Source organism: Notothenia rossii (assembly GCF_949606895.1).
Source record: "Notothenia rossii genome assembly, chromosome: 4".
Taxonomy (NCBI): domain Eukaryota; kingdom Metazoa; phylum Chordata; class Actinopteri; order Perciformes; family Nototheniidae; genus Notothenia; species Notothenia rossii.
The window spans coordinates 75,865,276-75,889,884 of NC_136902.1; the positions used below are offsets into that span (position 1 = coordinate 75,865,276).

Sequence of the window (24,609 nt, forward strand, 5' to 3'; positions counted from 1 at the left end):
ACCTGCTCTAACGGTTCAAATGGGGCTTTGCTTAGTGCTCGTAACACCAAAGCCAGATCCCACTGAGGCACCAGTGCGCGTGACACCGGTCTGAGTCTTCGTACCCCTTGCAGAAAGCGTTTCATCAGGGGGTGACTGAACAACGTCCCGGCTCCGAAACCCGCTTGACAAGATGATATGGCAGCCGCATATACCTTGATTGTGCTGAAAGCCAAATTCCTGTCCAACAACAGCTGGAGGAATGACAGCACGTGAGGCAGGGGGCACGTAGTGGGGTCCAGGCTTCTTTCTACACACCAGCGCTGGAACGCTGCTCACTTGGCTGTGTAGGTCGCTCTGGTAGACGCGGCCCTGGCGCCCTGAATGGTGCGTACAACATCTTGAGAGAGACCCAACCTCTCTAAGTGTTCCCGTTCAGGGGCCATGCCCATAGGCGCTGGCCTATCACTGGGTGACTGTAAATCGCTCCCTCCACCTGCGAGAGAGCGTCCCCGCGCCACGGAATTTCCCACGGTCTGCCTGGAAACCAGGAAGCGCCCGTGCGCTCCGGGGCAATCAGGATCACTGACAACCCCTCCTCCTGCACTCGGTCCAGAAACCGGGGAATCAGCGGGACCGGGGGGATGGCGTACAGCAGTCCCCTGGGCCATGGACGATGTGCGAACGCTTCCACCCCTAGGGGGGGGAGGTCCCGCGCTGACAGGGAGAACCAGAGGGCGCATTGCGCGTTCCCGCATGCGGCGAACAGATCCGCCTCCGCCCTCCCGAACCGGCTCCAAACCTGGGCGATCAGCTCGGGGTGTAGGCTCCAGTCCTCCTGGCGAGGGCCTCCTCTGGACATGAGGTCTGCCCCTTTGTTCAACTCGCCGCGCACATACAGTGCTCTGATGGAGAGTAGGTGCGCGCGCGCCAAGATCAACAGCCGTCTGGCTGTGTTCAGAAGCTGCGCTGAGCGTACCCCGCCCTGGCGATTGATGTAGGCTGCCGCGGCTCTGTTGTCTGTGCGAATCAATACATGTTGATTCTGCAGCAGCGAGGCAAAATGCTGAATTACTCTCCGTACGGAGATCAATTCCAGCACGTTTATGTGGAAGGACATGTGAGTCAGCCACTGTCCCCCCACTGCCTGCGACATGCACGTTCCTCCCCACCCTGAGAGAGATGCGTCTGTGAACACCGAGATGTCTGACGTAACTCTGCCCAGGGCCACACCCTCTGATAGGACGTGGGGACTTTTCCAATAGGTTCAGTCTGAACCCACGGACAGAGGGATGACCACCATGCGCCTCCTCTGTCGCACGGGGTCGATGCGTAGGCGAATAAACCACCTCTGGAGTCTTCTCATGTGAAGGAGACCCAGGGGAATCACCCCGTGGTCGGCTGCCATCATGCCGAGCAGCCGCATCACGGAGAGGGCTGTCACCACGCTGCAGGGTGTGACGCGTCGAAGGAGAGCTGTCAGCGTCTCCACTCTCTGCCGTGAGAGTCGCGCTCTCATGCGGGCTGAGTTCAATTCCACACCCAGGTAAACAATACTCTTGGAGGGAAGAGGACAGCTCTTTTTCCAGTTTATCATGAAACCCAGCTTTGACAGATGCGATATGAGCTGTACCGTCTGTAAAGCCACTTCCTCCCTGGAGCGAGCCATCAGCAGCAGGTCGTCCAGGTAAAATAGTACTTTCATCCCTCCTCTGTGTAGCGGCTGCAATGCCGTCTCTACACACTTCGAAAAGGTGCGAGGAGCCAGGGAATAACCAAACGGCAGACGGTTGTACTGGTACGATATTCCCTGGAATGAAAACCGCATGAATTTCCTGTGTTGTGGGATGATGGGTACGTGGAAGTATGCATCCTTTAGGTCTATAGAGGTGAACCAGTCTCCCTGGTGAACACACTCTAGCACCCTTTTGACCGTCAGCATGTGAAACGGCCTTTTTTTTTGCCTCGTTGAACGCTGACAGGTCGAGGATGGGTCTCATTCCCCCCGTCTTTTTCGGGATAAGAAAGTAGCGGGAGTAATATCCCTGATTTTCTTCCCCTCGGGGAACCCTGGAAATAGCCTCTTTCAACAGGAGTTCCCGTACAGGGTATCTGCAGGATTCATAGAGATGAATTTACTACCTTTTACTACCTTTTTTACTACCTCCACAATATTTTTTACTACCAACACGACATCAAGCAGCAGCCCTTTTTGGACTACTAATTATAAGGTATTAGTGTGACACTGTCACACCCGTCATACATATCAGGTACACTAATGTTTAATTGTGATCATTAAGTATTGTCATTGTCAATTGTGTTTTTTTTTGTAGTGTTGAGTTGACCCTTAGCCCTAATAAAGTGAGTAATAACCTTGACACTTCTTAAACACATATCACTTAACAACCATAAATATTAATAATAAAGTGTCACATCACACACACTTACTCACAAACACGCATTCTCTCACAAACACGCATTCTCACACACACACACACACACACACACACACACACACACACACACACACACACACAAGCAGTTACTGGTGCGTATTAATAATGCGTATTAATGAAAAAAATTGAAAATCAATCAAATAAATAACTTTAATGAACAATATGCTCTGAGGACTACAGCTTTCAAAGATCTGCTTCAATATAACATTCACCATATTTAAACACAATAACGTGTGTGAGGAGTGCATGTATGCACATGTCTGTGGGTGCGCCTTTGTATGGATGTTGTTGTTGTTGCAATCTACATTGTATCTAAGTGAATCATTTAAAACAATAACTGTAGGGGTGTACGTGTGTGTGTGTGTTTGTGTGTGCGTGTGCCTGCATTCGTCTGTGGGTGTGCCTGTGTGCAGTTGTTGCAATCTACATTGTATCTAAGAGAAACATTTAAAACAATAACTGTGAGGGGTGTACAGTCACAGAAGTCTCAGTTGTGAGGACTTATCTTCAATTATTTTCTCCAATTTGCAGAGCTCTTCTTTTTTTTCTTTCTGCCTTCTGCGAAGGGTATTGGACTTGATTATCAGTTCAGCCATTTTGGACCCAGCCTTTCCCTCAGCCTGCTCGGCCAACTTGTCCGCGTCCTTTTCCAGTGAGTGACAAACACGGCGAAGTACCTCTTCCTGTCTTCTGAGGTCCAGAAGCTCCTCCCCCACTGCCTTCCTCCTCAGAGCATGGGCAGCACTCTCTCTCTTTTTCTTTTCACTGTCAAGGTACAGTCTGTACTGGGATCTAGCTGATGAGGCAGAGGCAAGGAGCTCCTTTGTGAGGGGCACTTTCAAAACACCACCACAACTGTTGATCCTGTCACAAACTAGTCTCAGTGATTCCAGTGTGCGGTCATGGAGATTGCATGTCTCCACCTCTTTGTTCACTGAAAATCCTCTTTCCACAGTGGCTTGGCCATGGGAAAGAAGGAGGAGACTCTGGCAAAACTGCAGCAAGTCAGGGTAAGGCCTGCTGAGGGTTGTGTAGAAGAACACATCAAGGCGGTCCTTCAGTGGCTTGAAAGCCAGGAAACGTTCATCCCGTCCTTCCACAGAGGTCAACGATTCGAACTGTTGAATGATAACATCACCTACAATATTGACAAAAACATAATCATTAATGACATTTAAGTACATTTCAAAGTAGAACACCCTTAGAACATGGCCTTCATTTGAATGACCTTCCCTGTCCCTAGACATACTGTATTTTTTCTTACCAGCTGGAATGCCACCTGTCAATCTCTTTCCCTGAAGGAATGTCTGCACTACACTCTTCATTTGCTTGATGCACCACTCCGGTTCTTGGTGGATTTGTGTGGGATCAAGGCATGCAATGTGCCTAACCATTGGAACCTTTAGGGGGGATTTGTCTTGCAATTTCATGACAACCTTAACAAGGCACTGCAAACATTCTTTCCTGAAGGTTAGCAGAGAGAGCTCCCCTATCTTGCCTCCTGGTTTGCTCTGAAGGGCCTAACAAATAGAGAACATTAATGTTCATACAAGGATATTTATTTGTCACATATATAGAGATACTTGTGTAAAACCTGTGGGGAAAAGATGTTGGTTGTCTGCTCTCTGGGTGTGTGTGTGTGTGTGTGTGTGTGTGTGTGTGTGTGGGTGTGGGTGTGGGTGTGTGTGTGTGTGGGTGGGTGGGTGGGGGAGTGATGGGATATGTGAGTATAGTTCAGGATGAGTTCAGGATGCATAAACATTCACTGCTATGATTGGAAATTAAACTATGACAAGTTACACATTTAAAACAATCCTAACAATTTAACCAGAGTGAGAAAGAGGTTTGGTATATCCTCATGGCTGTGGTTCAGTTTAAGCCTCAATGCCAAAGGCCTGGTGGTGAAGACCACTGAAGTTTGAAAGATAACCATTAACAACCACACAATTACGATAGCTATATTGCTTACCACAGAGGTGGTTAAATAATGCCCAATGTTACTCATTCATTTTCTACCCTAATAGTTCGAAGTAACTATTTATTTGTGCCGACAGCACATTTCATGTATGACATTGAAAGTATCTGCAGTAATTACCTTGATGGCAGATTCAGCACCCAGGCCGATGTCCACATTTTTCAGAGCCACCCAGTTCTTCTCCTCAGACACCTGGATTGTGATAAGTTGCAGTGGGCTTCGGTCCTGTATAAGTTCCCTTTTAACAAATCGCCGCAGTAAAGCCTTAAAAGAACAACAAAAACTGTTAGCAATCAAGTCACACCTGTCAACTGATACAGTTTAATCACATTCAAATAAAGACAGTTACTCTACAGGAATTACATTTCTTACCATCAGGAGTTCTTTCAGATCTTTAGCAAAAAAGGGCAGCACAGGCTCGTCGGTCTGATATTTGGTCAGGAAGGGGTTGAAGCTTCGTGCAACTGACAAGAAGAACTGGAGCTTTGGAATTATCAAATTATCATCCCGTGCTGCCAAAATGATATCATATGACGCCGTGTTTGGGTTTGTCACCTTTTTCTTCTGAACAGCATCAACATATGTTAAAAGCACAGGCCAAATGTCGACAGCTCTCTCAGCCACAGGGACATTTTCCACCCATCTGTGGCCACAGAAAGATCGGGGAAAGGTAGAAGATCCTGTGGTGGCGGTGTAATCTTCTCTACGGGCAGGAACATTGTGGAAGATGTAGTGCATAGCTCGCAACAGTTTGTCTACCTGCCATGTTGCGAATCCTGCCTTCATGGCATTGTGGAGGGTGTGCAAGCCACAACTGCCAACACTGATGAGTTGTGCATCCCCATGAAGCTCTGAATGTTCGTTCTGAAGGAGCTTCAGCAGCTTGAAGTTGACATTTGGGCCATCCATACTGACAGACAGCAGGTGTCTCAAGTTGAGTTGTGCAACACATTCCTGTGAATTGTCACAAAAAACAAAGTTTATTGAACATTTTAATCTGTCCTGTGGTTTTTGGTTATTCATAAAATAGACAATAGATAGACAGTAAATACAGTGCCAGTAAGTATAAGTCAAACGTGTTTCCCCCTTTGTAGTACCAGTATGCATCTTTCAGAAATATTAACCAAATCCTTCATCAAAATGTGACCCTGCAAGGCGAAACCAGTCGCTTTGGTAAAATGTACAAAACTAAGTTATTGTTCTCATATGAACGGCCATAAACTAAGCTTTCCAACGATATGTATATTGAGGCTATTGCTAGAACAATCGTTAAGATAACTGTATCCAAAGTGGCATGGTTCTCCTGTCATGATAATGCTAGAAGAGGAGAAAATCACCTTTTTAAGCGGCGTTGACAAATGGTATGACTGCTAATGTGTTGCATCTTCACCGGGCTTAACAGTCAAAACGTATGTTTTTCCGTGATTTGTCCACGATATGAAATGATATGTAGACTGTATACTGTCAAATTATGCGAAAACATGAAATTCAACATTTTAACCCGGATGTTTGTTTACCGTGGATTTTCTCAAAATAGCATTGAGCGCAAAGCGACTGATATCGCCTTGCAGGGTCACAAAACACACCCGACACACACGTCGTGTAGGCTAAAGCTTAGGCTAACTATGACATAAACATTTTCAAATGGGCATATAACGACAATAAGAAAGAACAAACAAGAAAATATCAACTCACTTTAATGCTTTGCAGCAAGTCTTCAGCCCTTGCATGTCCAAGAAACTGTGACCCAAAATATGAAGACGTCACGCGGTCATCTCTCCAGAACCGAACGTGAATATCCATTTGCTTCTTCTTGGCGGACTGGTTCAGAGACTCGTCAAACATGACAACATATGGCCCAGAAGCATTGATGCTATTTATAAGAAGCTTCTTAAAATGTGGAGCAATGCCAAATCCAAGGATATACGATGTCTTATCTTTGCCACAAACAAAACTTTTGGCTATGTCGGAGTCAGTGAACATGTTTTCGAACAATTCCCCAATGCCCTCATTCGAATTGAATGAATGATGGTTAGCTGCTGTGTTCAGGCACCAGAGAACCTCAGCCCTGAGGGCTGATGTTTGTGGCGGTAACGTCTGCTGTTTGGCTATCGCAGCCGTGGTGGTGCTGGTGGCACTGGTTTGCTGCCGAGGTGGTGCGACTGTTGCTGATAAGTTGGCATGATCTGCCGCGATCTGTGTGGTGCTGCTGCTAGCATCGCAAAACAACGAAATCGGCAGCTGTCCCCCCCTCACCCGAAGCCGCTGCTGGTGTATAGCCGATCCACTGTGGGACTTGATAGCAGTAATGCCGTTCCAGGTAACATTTATAGTTTTTTTGCAGACACTGCAAAATGCTTCACGGTCATTTCCTATGACGGGTTTAAGCCAGTCTTTATATAAGGGGTCATCAACCCATAATTGCGAAAACTTGCACTTCCCCATTTCACACTAAATTTGCTCGAATTTGCTAACATCAGAAAAAGTAGACTGCAACTGTGGCAAAAGGCGGCTCTGCTAACGTCAATTGTTGGAAAAAGGCGGAAAATGTTGTAAGCGTCGCTGATAGGCTATGAAGTCCACACAGGTTACCTCTACGTCATTGCTATCAACTACGCCTCACTCAGGTCCTGTTAGCACCGTATATATTTTTAAACTACGTAGGCTAGATGAAATTCAAACATGCAGACACAAATAATAAGCAAACAATGGAAACTCATTATATATTGAGGCAGAGTTTTAAAAAAATTACTACCAAGTCAAATTGCGTTTGTTACCTTTTACTACCTTTCAAGGGCCTTAATTTGGGTAGATTCTTTTTACTACCTTTTACTACCGCGCGGACACCCTGCCGTAGCTCTGCTTGGAGCGCCCGACACTGTTCCCGGGATGACAGGCGTGTCTCCTGTATCCCGTTGAACTGTGGGGGGGGGGAGGCGAACTGCAGGGTGTACCCTCTGCTGATCAGCCTGCTCGTCCATCAGACACACGCGCTGCCACTCCGAGAAACACTCTGAGAGCGGGCGCACATGCTTGAGATGTGTTGTGGTTGTCATGACGACGAGCCACGCCAGAGCCCTCGCCACCGCTGCCCGTGAGGCAACCCAAGGTTGGCCTAGAGCGAAAGGGCTGTGAGGGGGCCTCCACACGCTGCGTTTCACTCCGACTCTCATCGTGAGGCGCGTACACGCTCAGAGGATGAGTAGAGGTGTGTGCAGTAATATCCACATGAGGCGTTACCACGGCGCTCATGGGCTTATTGTGACCGTGTGTAGGTGGCAGATCTCGGACAGAGGAATGCCGCGAGGTCTGTGGTTTAATAACCGAAAAGTTATAACCATCAGGCTCCCGCAGCGAACCCCGCTGCCTACTAATCAACAGATTGGAGGCAGCTGGCGTAGTTACTGCGCTCTGTAACTTATTAACCGATAGATTAAAATGTGCAGGCTTTTGTAACGAACCCTGCTGGCTATTAACCGATAGGTCATAGGCAGCTGGTTCACCCAGAGTGGGGGATATGTGAAACCCATTTGAAACTGATGACAAAAGGTTGGAAATTAAGCTTCTTTTATTTCCTTCACACTCCCCCCCAAACTGTCAGGTTTGTACTGACGGGAGTACTTTTCTTTTTTCTTTTCTGGTGGGGGGGCGGAGGCTCGGAACGGTGCCCCTGCCGCCGCCGACAGGCGAGTCTGCCGCCTCGGCTGTCTCTCTGCCTGCCGCTGTGGCCGGGTTGGCCGCTGCTGCTGCTGCCGCTGGTGCCGCTGCGGCTTCGCCGCAGGCTGGAGCCAGCCAACGTGCTGGCGGATATCATCCGCTGCCGCTTTCATGGACTCTACCATGGCCAAAAACTGGGGTCCGAACAGCCCTTCCGAGCTGATCGGAGCGTCCAGCAAGACCTTCCTGGCCGGCTCTGTAACAGCCGCCTGTTGCAGCCAGAGGTGGCGCTGGATCTGCGTCATCCACGCTTCGATCCTCGCCTGGGAGACAGCCACGGACGCGCACAGCGTGAGCGCCGTGCTGGCCGCCTTGCCGATCTCCTCCGCCTCCTCTGGAGCCACGGTGGTGGACCGCTCCACCAGCGTAACCACCGAGTTTGCCAGCAACGCGATGTTATTCGCCGCCGCAGACGCCTGAACCGCACACTGGTGCGCCCGGTCAGCCTGGCGGGCGACATACTGGTCCTTGGGGGAGGCCAACACAGGGCGCCGTCCGGCGACCAAGTTGGCCTGCTTAACCCCAAAGAACGCCGTCAAGCTCTGCTCCAGAGCGGGGGTGGTTGCGAAACCCTCGTCAGTGAATCCCTCCACCTTAGTGAAGGGAACAAAGGTGGCCACCGGAGCCCTCAGGGTCCTCGGGTTCGCCGCAGCCCCCTCCTGGTACCTCCTAATCGCTGGGAAGCGCGGCCAGATCGGGTCACTCCTGCCAGTCTGAATGCGGGAAAAAACTCATCGCCATGTCATCCAGAGCTACCTTTTCCCATCCTAGGGGAACGAGGAGACCCTTGCAGGCTGCCGCCTTGCCGATGATCTCCGGCAGCTCCAGCATGATGCCCCCCAACGCCGGCAGTGCCGTGGCAACGGAGAAGGGGACCGCGTGCTCGGCCGCCATACCCGTACCTCGCTCCGACCCCGTCTCCCCAGTCCGGGGGGGGAGGGGAGAGCCGCATGGCGAGCCATGGAGGGAAACGGGGTAGGAGTCGTCCGACTCCTGCCCACCACTCGGCTCCAGAAACAGGCTGTCGTCCCTGTGCTCCTGGACGGGCCAGTCGTCCTCCTCAGCCGCGGCAGCTAGAGCGTCCGCTCTTCGCTGCCTGTCGGCTGATGGGAGACGGGCACAATGCGAACACGCGACCTGCTGGTTGAGAGCCGCGTACGCGTGCTCTGGCCCCAGACAGGATTCGCATATCGCGTGTAGGTCATAGCTCATGATGTACCCCGTTTTACAGGAGGGACAATCACGGACACAATTGTTGCTCATGACTCTAATTCCTTTCCTGTGCTTCAGTACTGCCGGCGGTTGCTGAAGAAAAGAGGGAGCAGATTGCCGGGCCACCTTCCTATTTATACCGGAAGGAGGCCCGAGGGTGGGGCCCACCTTGCGGGTGGGCGTGGACTACAAGTGTTTCAGTGCTGCGCGGGGGCGCAGGGGGATTACCCAATAGCGATAGCCTTAGAGGGCGAAGCCATATACGAAATAGAACACAGAAGCTGAGGACAATTCTTGCCTTTGCCACTGGAGCCAATACTGTTCCACCAATTGGCTTTGATCCACCACCTTCAATTGAATTTCTTCACCAAAATTATGACTCAGGAACCACTTCTAAACTTCCCATTGCAAACACCTGCATCAACTGTTTGAAGTTGCCACTGCACAGCTCTTACATAGACTTCCAGGAAAATATGGACTTTGCACTGGGAAATACCCAGGGTTTCGGCATAACTTAATTCATGGGCAGGCCTCCATCTCAGTATTCTGTTTAAAGGTCAAGTTCACACTCAAATAAATACATTTTAGTTCAAAAAATCCCAAACAGTTATTGACACGTTTTTATTGTGGATATCATTCCACAGTGTTTTGCTGGGAACATCTTTTAAAGTACAGTTCAGATTTTGAGAAAGTTCAATAAAGGCAAATTCAACTTTATTGAGTAAACTTCAATTGGCTTTGGAACTTGGCTCTGTATTTTTAGCCAGGACTAGGTTGCCAGTCATTTTGCAATCAAAGTTTTAAAAAGAAAAAGGTTTTATAAAGATGTACAATTGTTAGGTTACTGTTTAGGTTCATGGTTGCAGTTTTCTTCCAATTAATGGATCCTTGCTGTGTATAGGATGTTAAGACCTTTATGTGCATTAGTGAGCTCAAACCTCCATGTTTAACATTTCCAGCCATATGTCTTACTTTAAATGTTCAAATAAATTGTTACCAAAAGTAGTGAAACACGTGTGAATTGAAACCACATTTTATTAAAGCTTTTGGCTCTGGAGAACTTAATAAATTGACTGAAGTATTAATTATTTTAACATTTGATGTCCTTTGTCAAATACAATGATACAGCATCAGTGGAATATGTGAGAAGTCAGTAGGAGCACAAGAAGCAACACAAAATCAGCACACCATAGAACAGAAGAGGACAAAAGCTGAACTTTTTTTCCCATTACTCCACTGAAATAAACGCTTTTTCTTTTTAAGCAGTGTATGTTAAAACTGACAATATGTTTAAGTGTCTGTGAAATAGATTGGCGGTGTGTTTTGCTTTGCTTTACACTACTAAAGGCCGTACATATCCTGTGTGGACCTTTTCTATTTATGTGAATGTGCTCTTAAATAGGCCTATCTGTCGAGGGGGGTTTTGTTTCTTTTTGGTACGCCATTTGGTTCTATGATTTTAGGTATGCCTCTCTTCAAGAAAATACACAAGGTTGCAAGACAAATATATACCATGATTCCCATCATCTTCAAATGGATCAAAAGTCTGCTGAAGTGTATCCATTGTTGGGTCACTGATGGTAAGGTTAATAGATGGAACAACAACAACATTGTTAGTCTGTAACTCTGGGAGTGGTCTGTTGTCATCAACACCAAAGCCACTGTCTATATCATAAATACCATTCATACTTGGGTTATGCGTTCCTGCATTGTTGACTATGCCTCTTTGCCACAGCTGAAGAGGAGTTTGCCCCCGTTCTGTTGAAAGACCATGGTTATTCCACTGGTTCTGAAACTCAGTGGCAGCCCTTTGAACCCGTGGCAAATAAATATAGTGAAGACAAAATATATGGAGCTCATTAAGTGAATCTAATACACCGTGCTCCTCTATAAAGTTGAAAAAATTAAGAAAATGAAATGAGACTACTCGATTTACCTCTGCCCATAATCTCTCAATTATTTGGTTGTGCACTGACCTGCCAGTAATTACACTATGTCTGTTTAATCCTCTTCTGTAAAGCATGAAACGGGCAACACCTGTGTTTTCCAGTCCATGATCACATATCACCCTGGACGGTATTCCAAAGTTCTGAACACCGTCAATGAATAGTGACAACACCCTAGAGGCTCTGTTGTTGTCAAGACAACCAAGGTATATGATGGTTCGACTGAAACCATCAACACAGCCGTGGAACACCATTCTCCATCTCACAAGCTTGTGGTTTCCATCTATGTGCCTAAAAGAAATTAAAATCAGAGTAAATCATGAGTGGGAAAACTATAACTAGGCCAAGGTTAGATATGCATAAATAATTTAAAACTAAGAGAAACAATTCTTAATAATGACCTCTTTGTGCTTTTGATGCTTAGTCCATTTTGCTGTACACTCAAAGCTGTGAATGCAGGACATATACTTGTAATCAAGGGTTTACTTTTTACATTTACTTTCACTCAAATAAAGGATATAAGTACTTAAGGATTGTAAGAAACTGACAACTGAGTTTGTGCTACTTGATTCAACCAAAGTTGTTCTATTGGGAATTTACTCACCATAATTGATTGGGGGTTGGAACACTGTCAATTCGTCGACGTATTGCATGGCGTCTTCTGAACGGCCGTCCAATGGGGTCAACGTCTTGCAGACTGTCTAACACGCCACCTTTGAATGCGCAACCCACGTGACCTCAAGCTCCCATGCACATATCGTTCACCTGCATTTGTGGTGCGCTGAAGAATTTCACCAACAACTCTGTTCAAGTTGTCATTGGATAGTGTTGCATATGTCAGTGGCTGAACGCCAAGCTGCTGTCTATGCCTGTAGAGAGTCCGACAGCTTACCCACTAAGCATGTTGCAATGCTTTGCCAGTTCATTCCAAGGGATACCAAATGAGATATTTGCTCTCCTGAAATGCTGTATCGAGGTCTGCCTTGATGTCTAGTCATGACAGGTGGAGGCAACAGTGCTAAACTATTCTCAGACCTGGTTCTTTGTCTGGTTTCATAAGCTAATATAATAAGGATATATATAATAAGGATAGACCAGCTATCCAGGCCAGTCTGTATAGATTTTCCAAGGGGTACAAATGCTGCTGCCGGAGTAGGCCTACTGACTGGAAGTAGAGCTGATATCATGTCTACCATCCTCTTAAAATACTCTGTCCAACAATATCAGTCTCATGAAGAAAGGTGTTTTAACTTATTCAAAATAGCAGAGATTAGAGAAACTTGTTCTCAGGAGGGGACATTGACAGAGGATTACTCAAAAAATACACAGTACTTCATAGTATTTGTGGGAGTAGTTTCACTAGTCCAATAGTGTCAATCTCACAAAGAACTAATGACCAAAAAAAAATCAGTTTTTCCCTCATCAAACTTAGCAGAAGTGGCTTGATTTTGTTCTCAGGAGCGCGGGGACTTTGACAGAGGATTTCAACAACAACGAAAAACACACTAGAAGTAGGCTACTTCATTGTGGTAGTAGGTGTATGACTACTGAGTCCAGCAGTATCAATATCATTAAGAACTAATGGTAAAATTGTCTTTGTATCACTCATCAAAGATAGCAGAAAACATGCATTATGTAGGCTACTAGAGGACTTTGACAGAGTATTTCTCACAAAGTACACAGTAAAAGTACTTCAATGTATTGTTAGTAGCAGTCAAACAAGTACCGAGTCCAACAGTGTCAGTTTTATTAAGAACTTGTGGTAAAAAATATTTGTAAAAAGAAAATGAAGAGCTACTGATTTGAAAAAACGAGAGACGGCTCTCTGTATAGTTTAAATCTCCTAACAATGTTGTCCATTTATTCTTCTCCCCTCGAGTCCAACAGTGTCAGTTTTATTAAGAACTTTCAGTCAAAAATATTTGTAAAATATGAAGAGCAGCTGATTTGAAAAGACAAACGCGAGAGACGGCTGAGTGACCGCAGTGCAGAATCGCTGTATAGTTTAAATATCCTAACAATGTGGTCCATTTTAGACACGGGCTTATTATATATCCATTCTCTGGGCTCAATATGGGTCTTGGCCGTTTTCGCTGTGATCGCTAAATTCACCTTGTTTCCTCTTGTTTATAATATTATCAATGTTCCAAGCAAACGAGTGCTTTTGTTTTGAAATCACTTCAGCGAGTTTCGCGCCCCCCCCCCCCCCCCTCGCTACAATGACCATTAGACCATTTAGTAAGGTAAAAAACCAAAAGCAAAAACGCCTTGCAGACACTCTTCCGTTTACTTGTTTAATAAAGAAAAACAAATGGTCCGTAGATACCATGGTAGATACACGGAGTCATCTAACCCTAACATTCTCCCTCCATCATGTTGATTTGAATCAGAAGTTCTGAACATGAGCCCGCCCCGCTCGACCTTCTGAGCCAATCACAGCGCGAGAATGACCTGCCTTCCGTTTCAACCATACTCCTTCCTTTTCCACTATACTTTCTCTCTCACATACATACATTCTTCTCTTGCATACATATATTGTCTTCATACATACATACATTCTTCTCTTGCATACATATATTGTCTTCAGACATGCATATATTATAGAATATATGTATGTAAAAGGAGAATGTATGTATGTAAGAGTGAAAATATATGTATGTAAAAGGAGAATGTATGTATGTAAGAGTGAAAATATATGTATGTAAAAGGAGAATGTATGTATGTAAGAGTGAAAATGTATGTATGTAAAAGGAGAATGTATGTATGTAAGAGTGAAAATATATGTATGTAAAAGGAGAATGTATCTGCCCAGCAACACCATGACAACCAACTGCAGCACTGAGTCCCATAAGAATGCATTGAGGAGTATATCTGACCACCTGTTCAAAAAATATGGTTCCTATCAAAAAATGACCAGGCCTTGAGCATCAGGGAACCCCAATGAACTGAAATATGTTTTTTTGTTGGGTTTTGTGTGGTAATCGTGAAGAGGAGAGCAGTTTGTCTAAAGTACAGTTCACTCTGTTCTGAAGAAAGATCCGGATGTTCTTAACATGGGAATCAATTGGGAGCTAGCTGGACTTTTTGTCTCTTCATGCCCTCAAGAGGCATTTTGTTTAATTTTTTTTATAAATCTTTTTTTATTTTACAACCTAGGAGAGGTTTTCCTACGTTTTTCATGACAAAGATATGTCTGAGGAGTGTAGGGTTTGGGAATTATGGCAAGTTTAAAACATTTTTGGGGGAGAATTTTAAGCACTGCTCCACTCTGTTTTGAGATCAAAGCATTCTAGACTTAACAAGCTGCTCCATCCACTGTAATGTTAAAATCTGAAAAAGGCCTCTCTAACAAGCTCCAAACTAAATTCAATATCTCAAAAAGTTTAAAAGATATCAAAAATCTGAATAGGAATTGAATAGCTGACGGTCTTGGAAGTTGGAATGAAGTGTTTACCTGAAATTATGTGGAAGGAGAAGCATTTGGCGCAAAGTGTAGCAAAAGTGGATTTGAAGGCATCTCCCATTGACTTCAATGTTACAAAAAGAGTTTAAAAAGCTGAATATTTCCAAAGATGTGAAATATTTTGAAAAAGTTGAAAGTTTCCAATCAATTGCTGAAAAGGCTGAATAGTTTAATAGTTGAATGGTTTCTGTAACTGAAAGTAAGCTGAAGTTATGGAGAGCTAAAGTATTGGCTGATTTGAAAGCTCTTCCCATTGACTTCAATGTTAAAAAAAAGAGTTTAAAAAGCTGAATATTTCAAAAAGTATAAAATATTTTGAAAAAGTTGAAGGTTTCCCATCGAGTCCTGAACAGGCTAAATAGTTTAATATTTGAATGGTTTCTGTAGCTGAAAATAAGCTGAAGTTATGGAGTGCCAAAGTATTGGCTGAAATAAGGGGAAGAATAAAGATCCAAAGAACTATAGTAGAATGCTGTAAACAGCATTCGCACTAATTATTACTTCTACCAGACTTGTGTTCGTCAGGGTTGGGATTCTTTTTAATACCTGTACAGGCAAACAGTAGTGCCTTTTTCTTGTTCAATTGTAATCATACAGTGATAATGTGTGTATGCTTATAGCCAGTCTTGAACAAATGAAAAATAAATGCTCTTGCTCAATGGGATTCTATGGGAATTAACTTATCGGTAAAAATATTCATTTGCTAATATTTAGCACTAGTTTTTAAAGTATTTGCAATGTTACCAGATGCTTTTTTTTTTTTTTAAAGAACCACACACTATATTGACATTGATAACAGTGGTTAAATTGTGTTTTTACCCACTTCTTCAGGGTTGCAATTTAAAAATGGTTTAACAGATACCTTTAGAACAACTGTTTGATATTATATCTTTATTGTCAGCATAAACGGTAACTTCAAGCAATTAGCTGCCCCTCTAATCTCAGTCTGGCATGGTGCTCCTTCTCTCCAGTGCTCTGCTGTGTGTGGGTATCTCTTTTAGGAGGGATCACCCGCAAACAATCCCCTGAGAAAAAAAGCATTTTAGGATTTTCATTTTATCCTGAGTTTCCTTTACGCCTTTGCCAGATTGCCTTGTGCTCATACCAAGCTCTCTAGCCAGTTGAACAAGCCTTGTTTTGTTTTTTACCTGTTAGTGATATTTGCCCAGTTTTCATTGTCTGTACCTATGAATAACTTCCTGACCTTTTTGTTGTTGACCATGGCTTGCCCTCTGTTTTTGCTTCTGCCCTGTCCTTTTTTCCCCTGACTTTTTGCCATTACATTAAAACTCACCAAAGACAATTCTGTGTTGTCTGCGACTGAGTCCCCTCGGACAGGTCAGAGCACCTTTGGGTCAAAGATCAATACATTCTAAATGTGTGCTCAGTTTGAATCTATAAAACTACTGATGAAAATCACACATCCCGATAAGTGGATAACTGAATTGCCACTGTTTGGCATCATACCAGCATTATGAATGTTTCTCTGGTATTAGATGGGTGATGTTAGCATAGCAACCAAAGGTAATCTGATTATCTTTACTAATTCTTTCTATAATATTCTGGCATTATCTGTTTCTTACTGGCATATTTTACCGGTGTATTTGTCCTTATGATTTTACTTGTGAGAGTCTGACATGGCAACCTGTGTAGCCCATGTTTTGATTCCTCGTAATAGCTGCTATAATACAAAACAACAGGAATGCCGCTGAAGCAGTGTGCTGCTTTTCCAAACGGTCAATAATGGCAAACGGATAGTCATTAAAAGTAAAGAAAAATAAACAGCATCACACTATGCCTGGTAAGTGTTGCCTGACTTTATATATGTGTGTTTTTTATAAGTTTGTGGTCGCGTTCAGTCACTTTGCTCAGCACTACCGCTTGTTACAACTTTCTTCTCTTCGCCTTACTTGCCATTAACTGTTATTCAGGTTAGTCTCGCCACAGCCTCAGTCTTACAGCCTTACATATTCAGTTCTTGGTTCTTCAACAGAAGGTTTTTGGTGCCTTTGGTGGGAAAGGGGTCAATGTTGCATTACTTTTAGAACTTCATATTTTGTTTACTCTATTACTGTATATTGTCCACAGTAAAGAGAACGTAAAAACTGAAAAAATATTCTGTTGAAGTGAATATCATTAGTTTCCTTGTTGTAATCATATGCATATAGGCATTCTGAAAAGTCTAGGTTCATTTAAAGTGTTGTCTATAACCTCATTTAGCTTGAAGACAACATCATTGTAAAGACTATTTTTGTGGATGCGAGCACAGTACTCTATCTGAAATATTTTACATTAGGCATCATACAAGTGTTGTATCAAGAGGTCTTAGTTAGTTGCTGGTTGAACTAAATAATATTTACCCATTTATTTTTAAACACATTGCGTTGGGTTCAATGTCTGAGTCTTTTATAATCAATTGGTTGCCGCAGAGAAAGACAAACAACAAACAAAAAAGAAAAACTAAATTATTTGATTATTACTTGCAAACTATCAACTGTCTTCTTTGCATCTTTTCAACAATAAAGGCTTTTGTAGAAAAATAAGTAATGCAATATGCTTCCATCTTTGCTCATGGTATTACAAAAAACTGTTTATATTTACTGCCACAACCTGTTAAAAGGCGGCTCGAAACAATATTCAGCCATCTGCTTCCTGCTCAGGCTGGAACCGAAGCAGATTGTCGTCACCCTTGCATTTAAAATTCTTGCTGTTCGAGGCCGACACTACACAGCACCAATGAAATGCAAAGTGCAAGTCCTGGAAGTCATGGAAGCAAACAACAACAGTTTGGCAGAACAGAATCAACTTGTTTCTCGGTACTAACTTGTCGTATTCTAACAATTTGTTAGGAACCCTTTGGCGTCATTCTTTTACCCACTGAGTAGTCAACTTATGCTGCTGGCAGAATGCCATCTTTTAAAATACTTTTCCTGATTTCCAGAGGAATTGCTGAGTGTCTAATATTGCAACTGATGGGAATACATTGATGTTACATGAAAGCTTGGTGCGTCTCTTAACGAGGCTTGGAGTCTTGTGCGCCTTTATAAGATACTGATAGAACGCCTTTGACGCTTTGGGAATGAGAGTGCCTTGGCATACAGTGATATACTGACCAATAAATATTTAACCAGTAAGATCTCCTAAATACACAACACATAAAAAAGCCCTTAATGTGAAGCCAGGAGAAATAAATCAATAAAAACTACTAAAATCTCACTTTAACCTTGCCAAGCCTGACAATGATTGTATATTCTTTGGGCTAGTGCTTTACTCCAACGTGAATAAATAATAAAAAACCTCAACAACTGGATTTCAAAAATACATACAGTCTGCAGTGCTTTTGGACCAAACAAGAGTTTCTGTTTTTTGTGTTAAAAAAAATAGTCTGCAATGTTGCCTTCATGGGGAACACCAAACAGCAGTGTAACTTAAAGACAGTGTAGGATAATGGGTCAACAATGCAATCAAAAAGCTATCATTCAACAGACATTATAAAACCTCTATTTGTTTCAGTTAATAGCCATTCAGTCAAATATGCTTACTCTCCTTTGACAACCAGTTCATGCTACCTCTGACTGTGTGACACATGCCCATCTACTGTGAGGACAATAATCCGAATTGTTCAAAAATGTTGGATAGAAGAAAATTCCTTGTCAACGCCACTCAGAATACTGAAATGTAGCTGCAGACCTTGATCGTGTTTTGCTAAACTGAATGCTTACAGCCAAACCAGAGGGCAATTGACAGACTGACTACGTGTTGTAGCTACAGTTAGTTACACAACAATGCAAAACATTCTCATACTGTTGTGACATCTGTGAAAACATGAATAATTATATGAGTATGCAAAAAACACTTTGCATTTTAATCTACAGCGGTTCAGGCTCTGTACGTGGGAGAGATGTTCACATCACTGATAACATCTGCTACTCTGTGGTTTGATCCGAATGCCTGACCCTGCCTAGAGGAGCGGACTGAAATGGAATACACGCACATGCAGTCTGAAGTCCACAGGCATGCACATGCATACTCATGAAACAGACTGGGGGTGAACACATATCCGCCTATTGCCTTCAGCAACTTACTGTTGGTAAATATTCAGATGGACATACTTAGAATCATTGTGACTAGTAGAAAGATCTATCAATATGTGATAAGAGGAACTCTTGATCATTAGAGATTGTGTAGCGTGTTGTAGAAAGAGAACAGATGCTACAAAAGGGACAAAGGCGCTAACGGATAACTGTGTTTTCATTATTGGTGTTTATAATGTTCTTATCCGGACCTAAGAGCCGCAGACTTAACACGAAGTTAAATTCCACTCAAAATGAAGAAAAAGAGTCGTCGTCGTAGTTGGGAAACTTTATTGGTAACTCCTTCACCATGACATGGAGTGAAAACTGTAACAATAAATACAGAATGCAAAACGATCTTAGTCTTGTGTTGTCTATTCAAACACCCTTAGTTGCATTATAAATGTATACAATATAACATTACATGTTTCTTAAACATCTTTCCATCAAATAAGCATTGATATAGGAACTACAACATGTTAACAATGATATGTAATCACTTACGAAATTGATTTATCAGTCTTTTCATGCAGATGCAAATGGATCCTAACAGTGCCTAAACATGTGGCTTCCTTGAGTTTCTACCATTTTCTAACAGCAAAACAGGAAGTGATGCAAGATTGACAGGAAGTGATACATTCAAATAACTTTATGAACAGTGTCAAATAAACAAACGTTACAAGTCACCTGAAAGGTGCTGCAAGCAGTATTTTAACCTTACAAATTATATGAAGTGTTTTTGAGGTCACATAATACAATATACAAGCCAGTCAGGCCTTGTCCTCTGAGAGAAGTAAAATAATTTCGGAAATTGGTCTGAGCAATGTCTTCACAGTATCTCGGTCGGCTATTTTGACCTCGACCTTCCTGACGTTTCCGTCTTTTCCAGGGAACGTTGCGGAGACTCTAGCCATAGGCCAAGAGTTGCGTACATCCTGCTTATCTCTGCACAGGACCACATCTCCAGCTTGTAGGTTTCTGCGAAGTGATGTCCATTTCTGTCTGTTTTTCCACCATTCCTGGGATAAATCGCCTAGGGGTGGTGGAACACCGGCCTTTTGGGTGAAAAGCATTGATGGAGAGAAGATCTGGGGGTTGTCCAGGATGATATACTCTGAAAGTATAAAGATACCAGCATTCCTCCGCGTTCTTCAGTTGTGGTGCCACTTCAGCGTGTCCATTTTGGATGAGCTTGCCCATGAATGCAAAGTATTTTCCCCCCATGTGTGGTTTCCTTTACAGTACTCTGTGCAGAGATGTTAACCTGCTGGCGACCTCCTCTCTATTGCTGGGAAGGCGCTGATGGAATTCCCTGAATGGGAGGGGGGCAACCCACCTATTATCTCTGCTCCTGTAGACGCTAGCATCCATCATGTCCAAGAAAATTGTATCCTCGATCGATGGAGCTGGTCTCTTGTCCTGTTCTGTTCTGTTGAACACTGTTTTTCACAGTATCTCCTCTGTAGCCTTTGCTGCTTGGTTGATGTTGCCGTGCGTTCCTTTGACATGCATGTAACCTGTGCAGGGTGAAAAGATGGAATGACGGCTGTCTTCCAGTATGTTGGTTTTGAAGCTGTCGACTTTCGGCTTTTCCCAGGCACACTTTGCCTCCTACCACCCAGCCAAGGTCTAAACGTTGAGCGAATGGAGCGTTGTGTGGACCGTTGACTTGCTGTCTGACCTTATGAGCCCGCAAAATGTCTCTTCCGAGAAGCAGTAGAATTTCTGCTTTTGGATCTAGCTCAGGGAGGTGTTTGGCAATATGATGGAGATGGGGTTGTTGGATTACAGCACTTGGTGTCGGAATCTCCGAACGATTATTTGGCATATCACTACACTCAATGAGTGATGGGAGTGTAATGACCACTTTTCCATTCGATTCGACTTGGAATCCTTCAGCACGTCTCCCTGATGTTTCTATCAAACCAGAACATGTTCTTAGCCGATACGGGGTTCTTTTGCCTTCTATTTCGAAGAGGTTGAAGAACTCTGGTTTGGCTAGTGAGCGATTGCTCTGGTCATCCATAATTACGTAGGCATTGACAGCCTTGTGCCTAGCGTCCTTAGGATATACCTTGGTGAGGCAAATCTTAGCCCAGGAGCGACTCCATTGCAGTGTTTCCCCTAGGTTTACTGCCTTGGCAGGGTGCTGCTCGAAAAAAAAATTCGGGGCACCCTAATTTTTTTTATCCTCTGGAGCAGAGAAAGGAGCTGTGGATTATTTTTATTGATATCGTACAGTAACAAAGTATTTGTTCATTAAAAAGTAATACAGTACAGTGTTACACTGCACTGTACTTTTATTCAAACTGTATTCCCTTCTTATCATGTAGCCTACACTTCTTCCTTTTATTGATACATTTAAATCACCTGACTACAGCATAACATACCTGCTGCAACCCTGTGCTGCTGCTGCTTATCTTTGCCTCATCCTCTATTGCTGGAGGCAGCTCCACCTCGTCTGATCTCTGATATGAAAGCAATCGTGTTATGATCATATTGAGCTATTGGTGTGAGTCTAACATTAAACAAGCAGTCTGCTTGTCATACATTGCTGAAGATAAATCTTTAGAGGCAATTTGTTGAGTCACTGCCGCTAAATCCAGGTAGCATCAAGCTAGCAAGTCCTGCATTAGTCTCACATCAACAGGTGTAGACAGAACATCCAATTATCCTGAGCTAATTTACTGAATAAACCAACTCACATCTCAATACTGTAGTTCAAAACTGCGGAACCTGCTCACCATCTGTGAGCTATTTTTAGAATGCGCACGCTACGTTCGTTGTCGCGTTCGTGTGCGTCCACCTGGGCAGGCTGTGTGTGTTCTTCTCCCGTGACGATAACGGCTTGCGGTTAAAAAATAATAATAAACAAATTTGAAACTGGGGGGGAGACAGCAGAACTCGGGGCAATAAAGCAGATTTGTTTGACTTTTTTTCACTTTGTTGTGGTCCTCCTTTCCTCCGCTCTTGTCTCTGATTGTGAGTGTGTGCATTCGTGTGTGTGTGTGCGGAGCCCCGCCCTTCAGAAACAGAGAAGAGGGAGAATGTGAATACGCAAAGCAGTGGACACTGAAACATGCACACATTGGATAAATAACATGGTGTGTATTTAATTTAATAAAAGAGCACATGTTCTATGTGCAAAGTGACCGTAGATAGATTACTTCAGTTGAAATTTGGTGCTATATATATATTTTTTTTAAATAAAAACACAAACAAAAAACACCTCGAATTTCAGGCAGGGCGCGGGGTTCCGTTGGCACGGCGCAGCGCCCCGCCAAGACAATATTAGGGGAAACACTGCATTGGCCTTTGCCGCAAACCTCTGTGCAGCTTGAGTTGACATTATCGCAGCTAGCCTCAGCTTCTCCCTCCCCGCCGTCCTGTTGTGACGGTGAAGGAGCCTTAGGGGATTGCAATGGCGGGCCAGGATGCATGGCTGTGATAAGTGTGGTCACATTCTTGACACTTCACTGATGACTTACAATCCTTAGCAAGGTGTGAAGTGGATGCACAGCATCTGAAGGAAATTCCTTTTTCCTTGAGGAAGGCCTTTCTTTCATGGAGTGGTTTGTTTTCTAAATGTTCGAAAATCTTGTAGTGAGTGTGGTTTGTTGTGCACTGGGCAATTTTTGGCTGTGGCAACATCTGTTTTGTTTACTGAGAAAGTTTGATCAAATTTCTTTAAGACAAGTTTTTCTGGATTGACAGAGTTTTCAGCACTCCCTTGGATCATAAAGCTGGGATCGTTCCTCTTTTTGGCTTCGTGACACACACATTTGCAGAAGTATTCAATGGGAGGGAACCGACCGTTGTTATCTTCTTTGAAACTCGAGCCCTTGGACAACCATTTTTCTTGGAGACCAACGGGCAGTTTTTCTGTGATCGACAAGATACCTCGTGAGGTGTCCAAATATGACAAACCTGTGAGATAGCCATCTTCTTTGGCACCGAGGATCTCGGACAGCAAGTCACCCAGCTCACGGAGCTTGATGTGATCTCGGTTGTTGAGTTTTGGGAAACTCTCTAACCGCTGAAAGAGTGACTTCTCCATTATCTCTGGGGCAGCGTAACAGTCACGAAGACGTTCCCAAGCTTTGCGTAGCGCTTCTGTTGGATTGCCCACATGCACTGAACATATGCGTTTGACGTATTCACATGACTCTTTACCAAGCCACTTTGTCATCAGGTCGAGCTGCTGAGTTGCACTTAAATTTATGTCACTAATTGTGTCTGTGAATGAAGAGTACCACGCCCGGTAGTTTTCTGGCTTGTCGTCAAATTGGTACAAGCTCGCGTTTGTAAGATCTCGCCTGGCTAAGTACTGAGCCAAGGGTTCTGATACAGGTGTTGAGATAGCTGGAGAAGCTTGTCTCGGGATAAAGGGCTGAGCGTGCACATTTATTCGTTCTGGTGTGTACGGTCGGGATTTTCCATCCGTGTACTGAGATAAGTATGGTTGGTTGTAACCGTCAACTTTGGTAGGAAAAGGTAAGTGTACATCGCCGGCTGCTTTGAATTCTGTTTTAAGGCTACTTAATGGTGGTGGTTGTACGATGCCTTCAGCAGGTGACAACTGAGGTATGAATCCTTCTTCCAGCTCCATGCTTCGCTGGCCCATTTCACGTGAATGTTGGGGGTGAGCACTTTGTTTCAGTGTGTTTTGTTCACGGATATAGTCACTTATGCGTTCCATTTTATTTTCAGACTCTGGTGCTCGGAACTCATCTTTAACTTCGACATGTCTGTCATTTCCAAAACCTGTGCTTCAGCTACTGCGGCTTCTGCTTCACACTGTAGATTTAATACTTCTAGTTCTGCGTCGATTCTTGTTTTTTCGAACTGTACTTCAGCATCTCTCCTAGCTGACTCCAGCTTTAGTTTTAGTTGTTGTGATGCATAAGCTGCTCTAACCTTGGCTGCTTCTGCTTTAGCACGAGCACGTGGTGCACTGCTTGATGAAGAGGTTGAAGATCTTCCTCCAAAGGTTGATGATTTTCCACTCTTTCTGGAGTCCATTTTTATCATTTGTAAAAACTGATCTCTACTGTCTTTTCACGATAATGTTCTTATCCGGACGTAAGAGCCGCAGACTTAACACGAAGTTAAACTCCACTTAAAATGAAGAAAAAGAGTCGTCGTCGTAGTTGGGAAACTTTACTGGTAACTCCTTCACCATGACATGGAGTGAAAACTGTAACAATAAATACAGAATTCAAAACGATCTTAGTCTTGTGTTGTCTACTCAAACACCCTTAGTTGCATTGTCAATGTATACAATATAACATTACATGTTTCTTAAACATCTTTCCATCAAATAAGCATTGATATAGGAACTACAACATGTTAACAATGAAATGTAATCACTTATGACATTGATTGATCAGTCTTTTCATGCAGATGCAAATGGATCCTAACAGTGCCTAAACATGTGGCTTCCTTGAGTTTTCTACCATTTTCTAACAGCATGACAGGAAGTGATACATTCAAATAACTTTATGAACAGTGTCAAATAAACAAACGTTACAAGTCACCTGAAAGGTGCTGCAAGCAGTATTTTAACCTTACAAATTATATGAAGTGTTTTTTGAAAAAACCACAGCGTTGGTATTTTAAACACAGCACAGAATTAAGATGCTTTAGTCAAAAATATGCATCTATGTTTTTCAAACTAAATGGAGATTATAAAAACCCTATTGAGGGATAAACTAAATGTAACTTTGTGGAAATAAATAGTCAATTAAAGATGCATCCAGACTTTGAGATTTCATTATGCAGCATAACT

At 43.6% G+C, this 24,609-nt stretch overlaps 2 protein-coding genes across 3 annotated transcripts in view; both read right to left on the reverse strand.

The window, feature by feature from the left end:
• Positions 1-24,609, reverse strand: part of LOC307035863 (muscleblind-like protein 1) — a 124,609-nt gene that overhangs the window by 79,283 nt on the left and 20,717 nt on the right. The window contains exon 2 of one of the 2 annotated variants that reach the window (XM_079675678.1): positions 19,059-24,018. The exons of the other annotated variant lie outside the window; for it this stretch is intronic. Within the exon in view, the coding sequence (XP_079531804.1) occupies positions 22,384-23,520 (1,137 nt within the window). The 5' untranslated portion in view covers positions 23,521-24,018 and the 3' untranslated portion in view covers positions 19,059-22,383. Of the gene's footprint in view, positions 1-19,058; positions 24,019-24,609 lie in introns of those variants that run through there. 2 annotated transcript variants of the gene reach the window in all.
• On the reverse strand, positions 2,572-6,856 carry LOC307035243 (uncharacterized protein). The gene is made up of 5 exons (XM_079674341.1): positions 6,106-6,856; positions 4,783-5,364; positions 4,531-4,674; positions 3,700-3,955; positions 2,572-3,573 (listed from the first exon to the last, which is right to left on the reverse strand). Exons 1-5 carry the CDS (start codon positions 6,853-6,855, stop codon positions 2,912-2,914), a joined length of 2,394 nt encoding a protein of 797 aa, XP_079530467.1. The 5' UTR covers position 6,856; the 3' UTR covers positions 2,572-2,911.

Coding starts and splice junctions, on each gene's coding strand:
- LOC307035243 (XM_079674341.1), bottom strand. CDS start 6,855: ATGGGGAAGTGCAAGTTTTCGCAATTATGGGTTGATGACCCCTTATAT. Junction 3,956..4,530: donor GTGCTGAATCTGCCATCAAG/GTAATTACTGCA, acceptor TCTATTTGTTAG/GCCCTTCAGAGCAAACCAGG. Junction 3,574..3,699: donor GACAGGTGGCATTCCAGCTG/GTAAGAAAAAAT, acceptor TCAATATTGTAG/GTGATGTTATCATTCAACAG.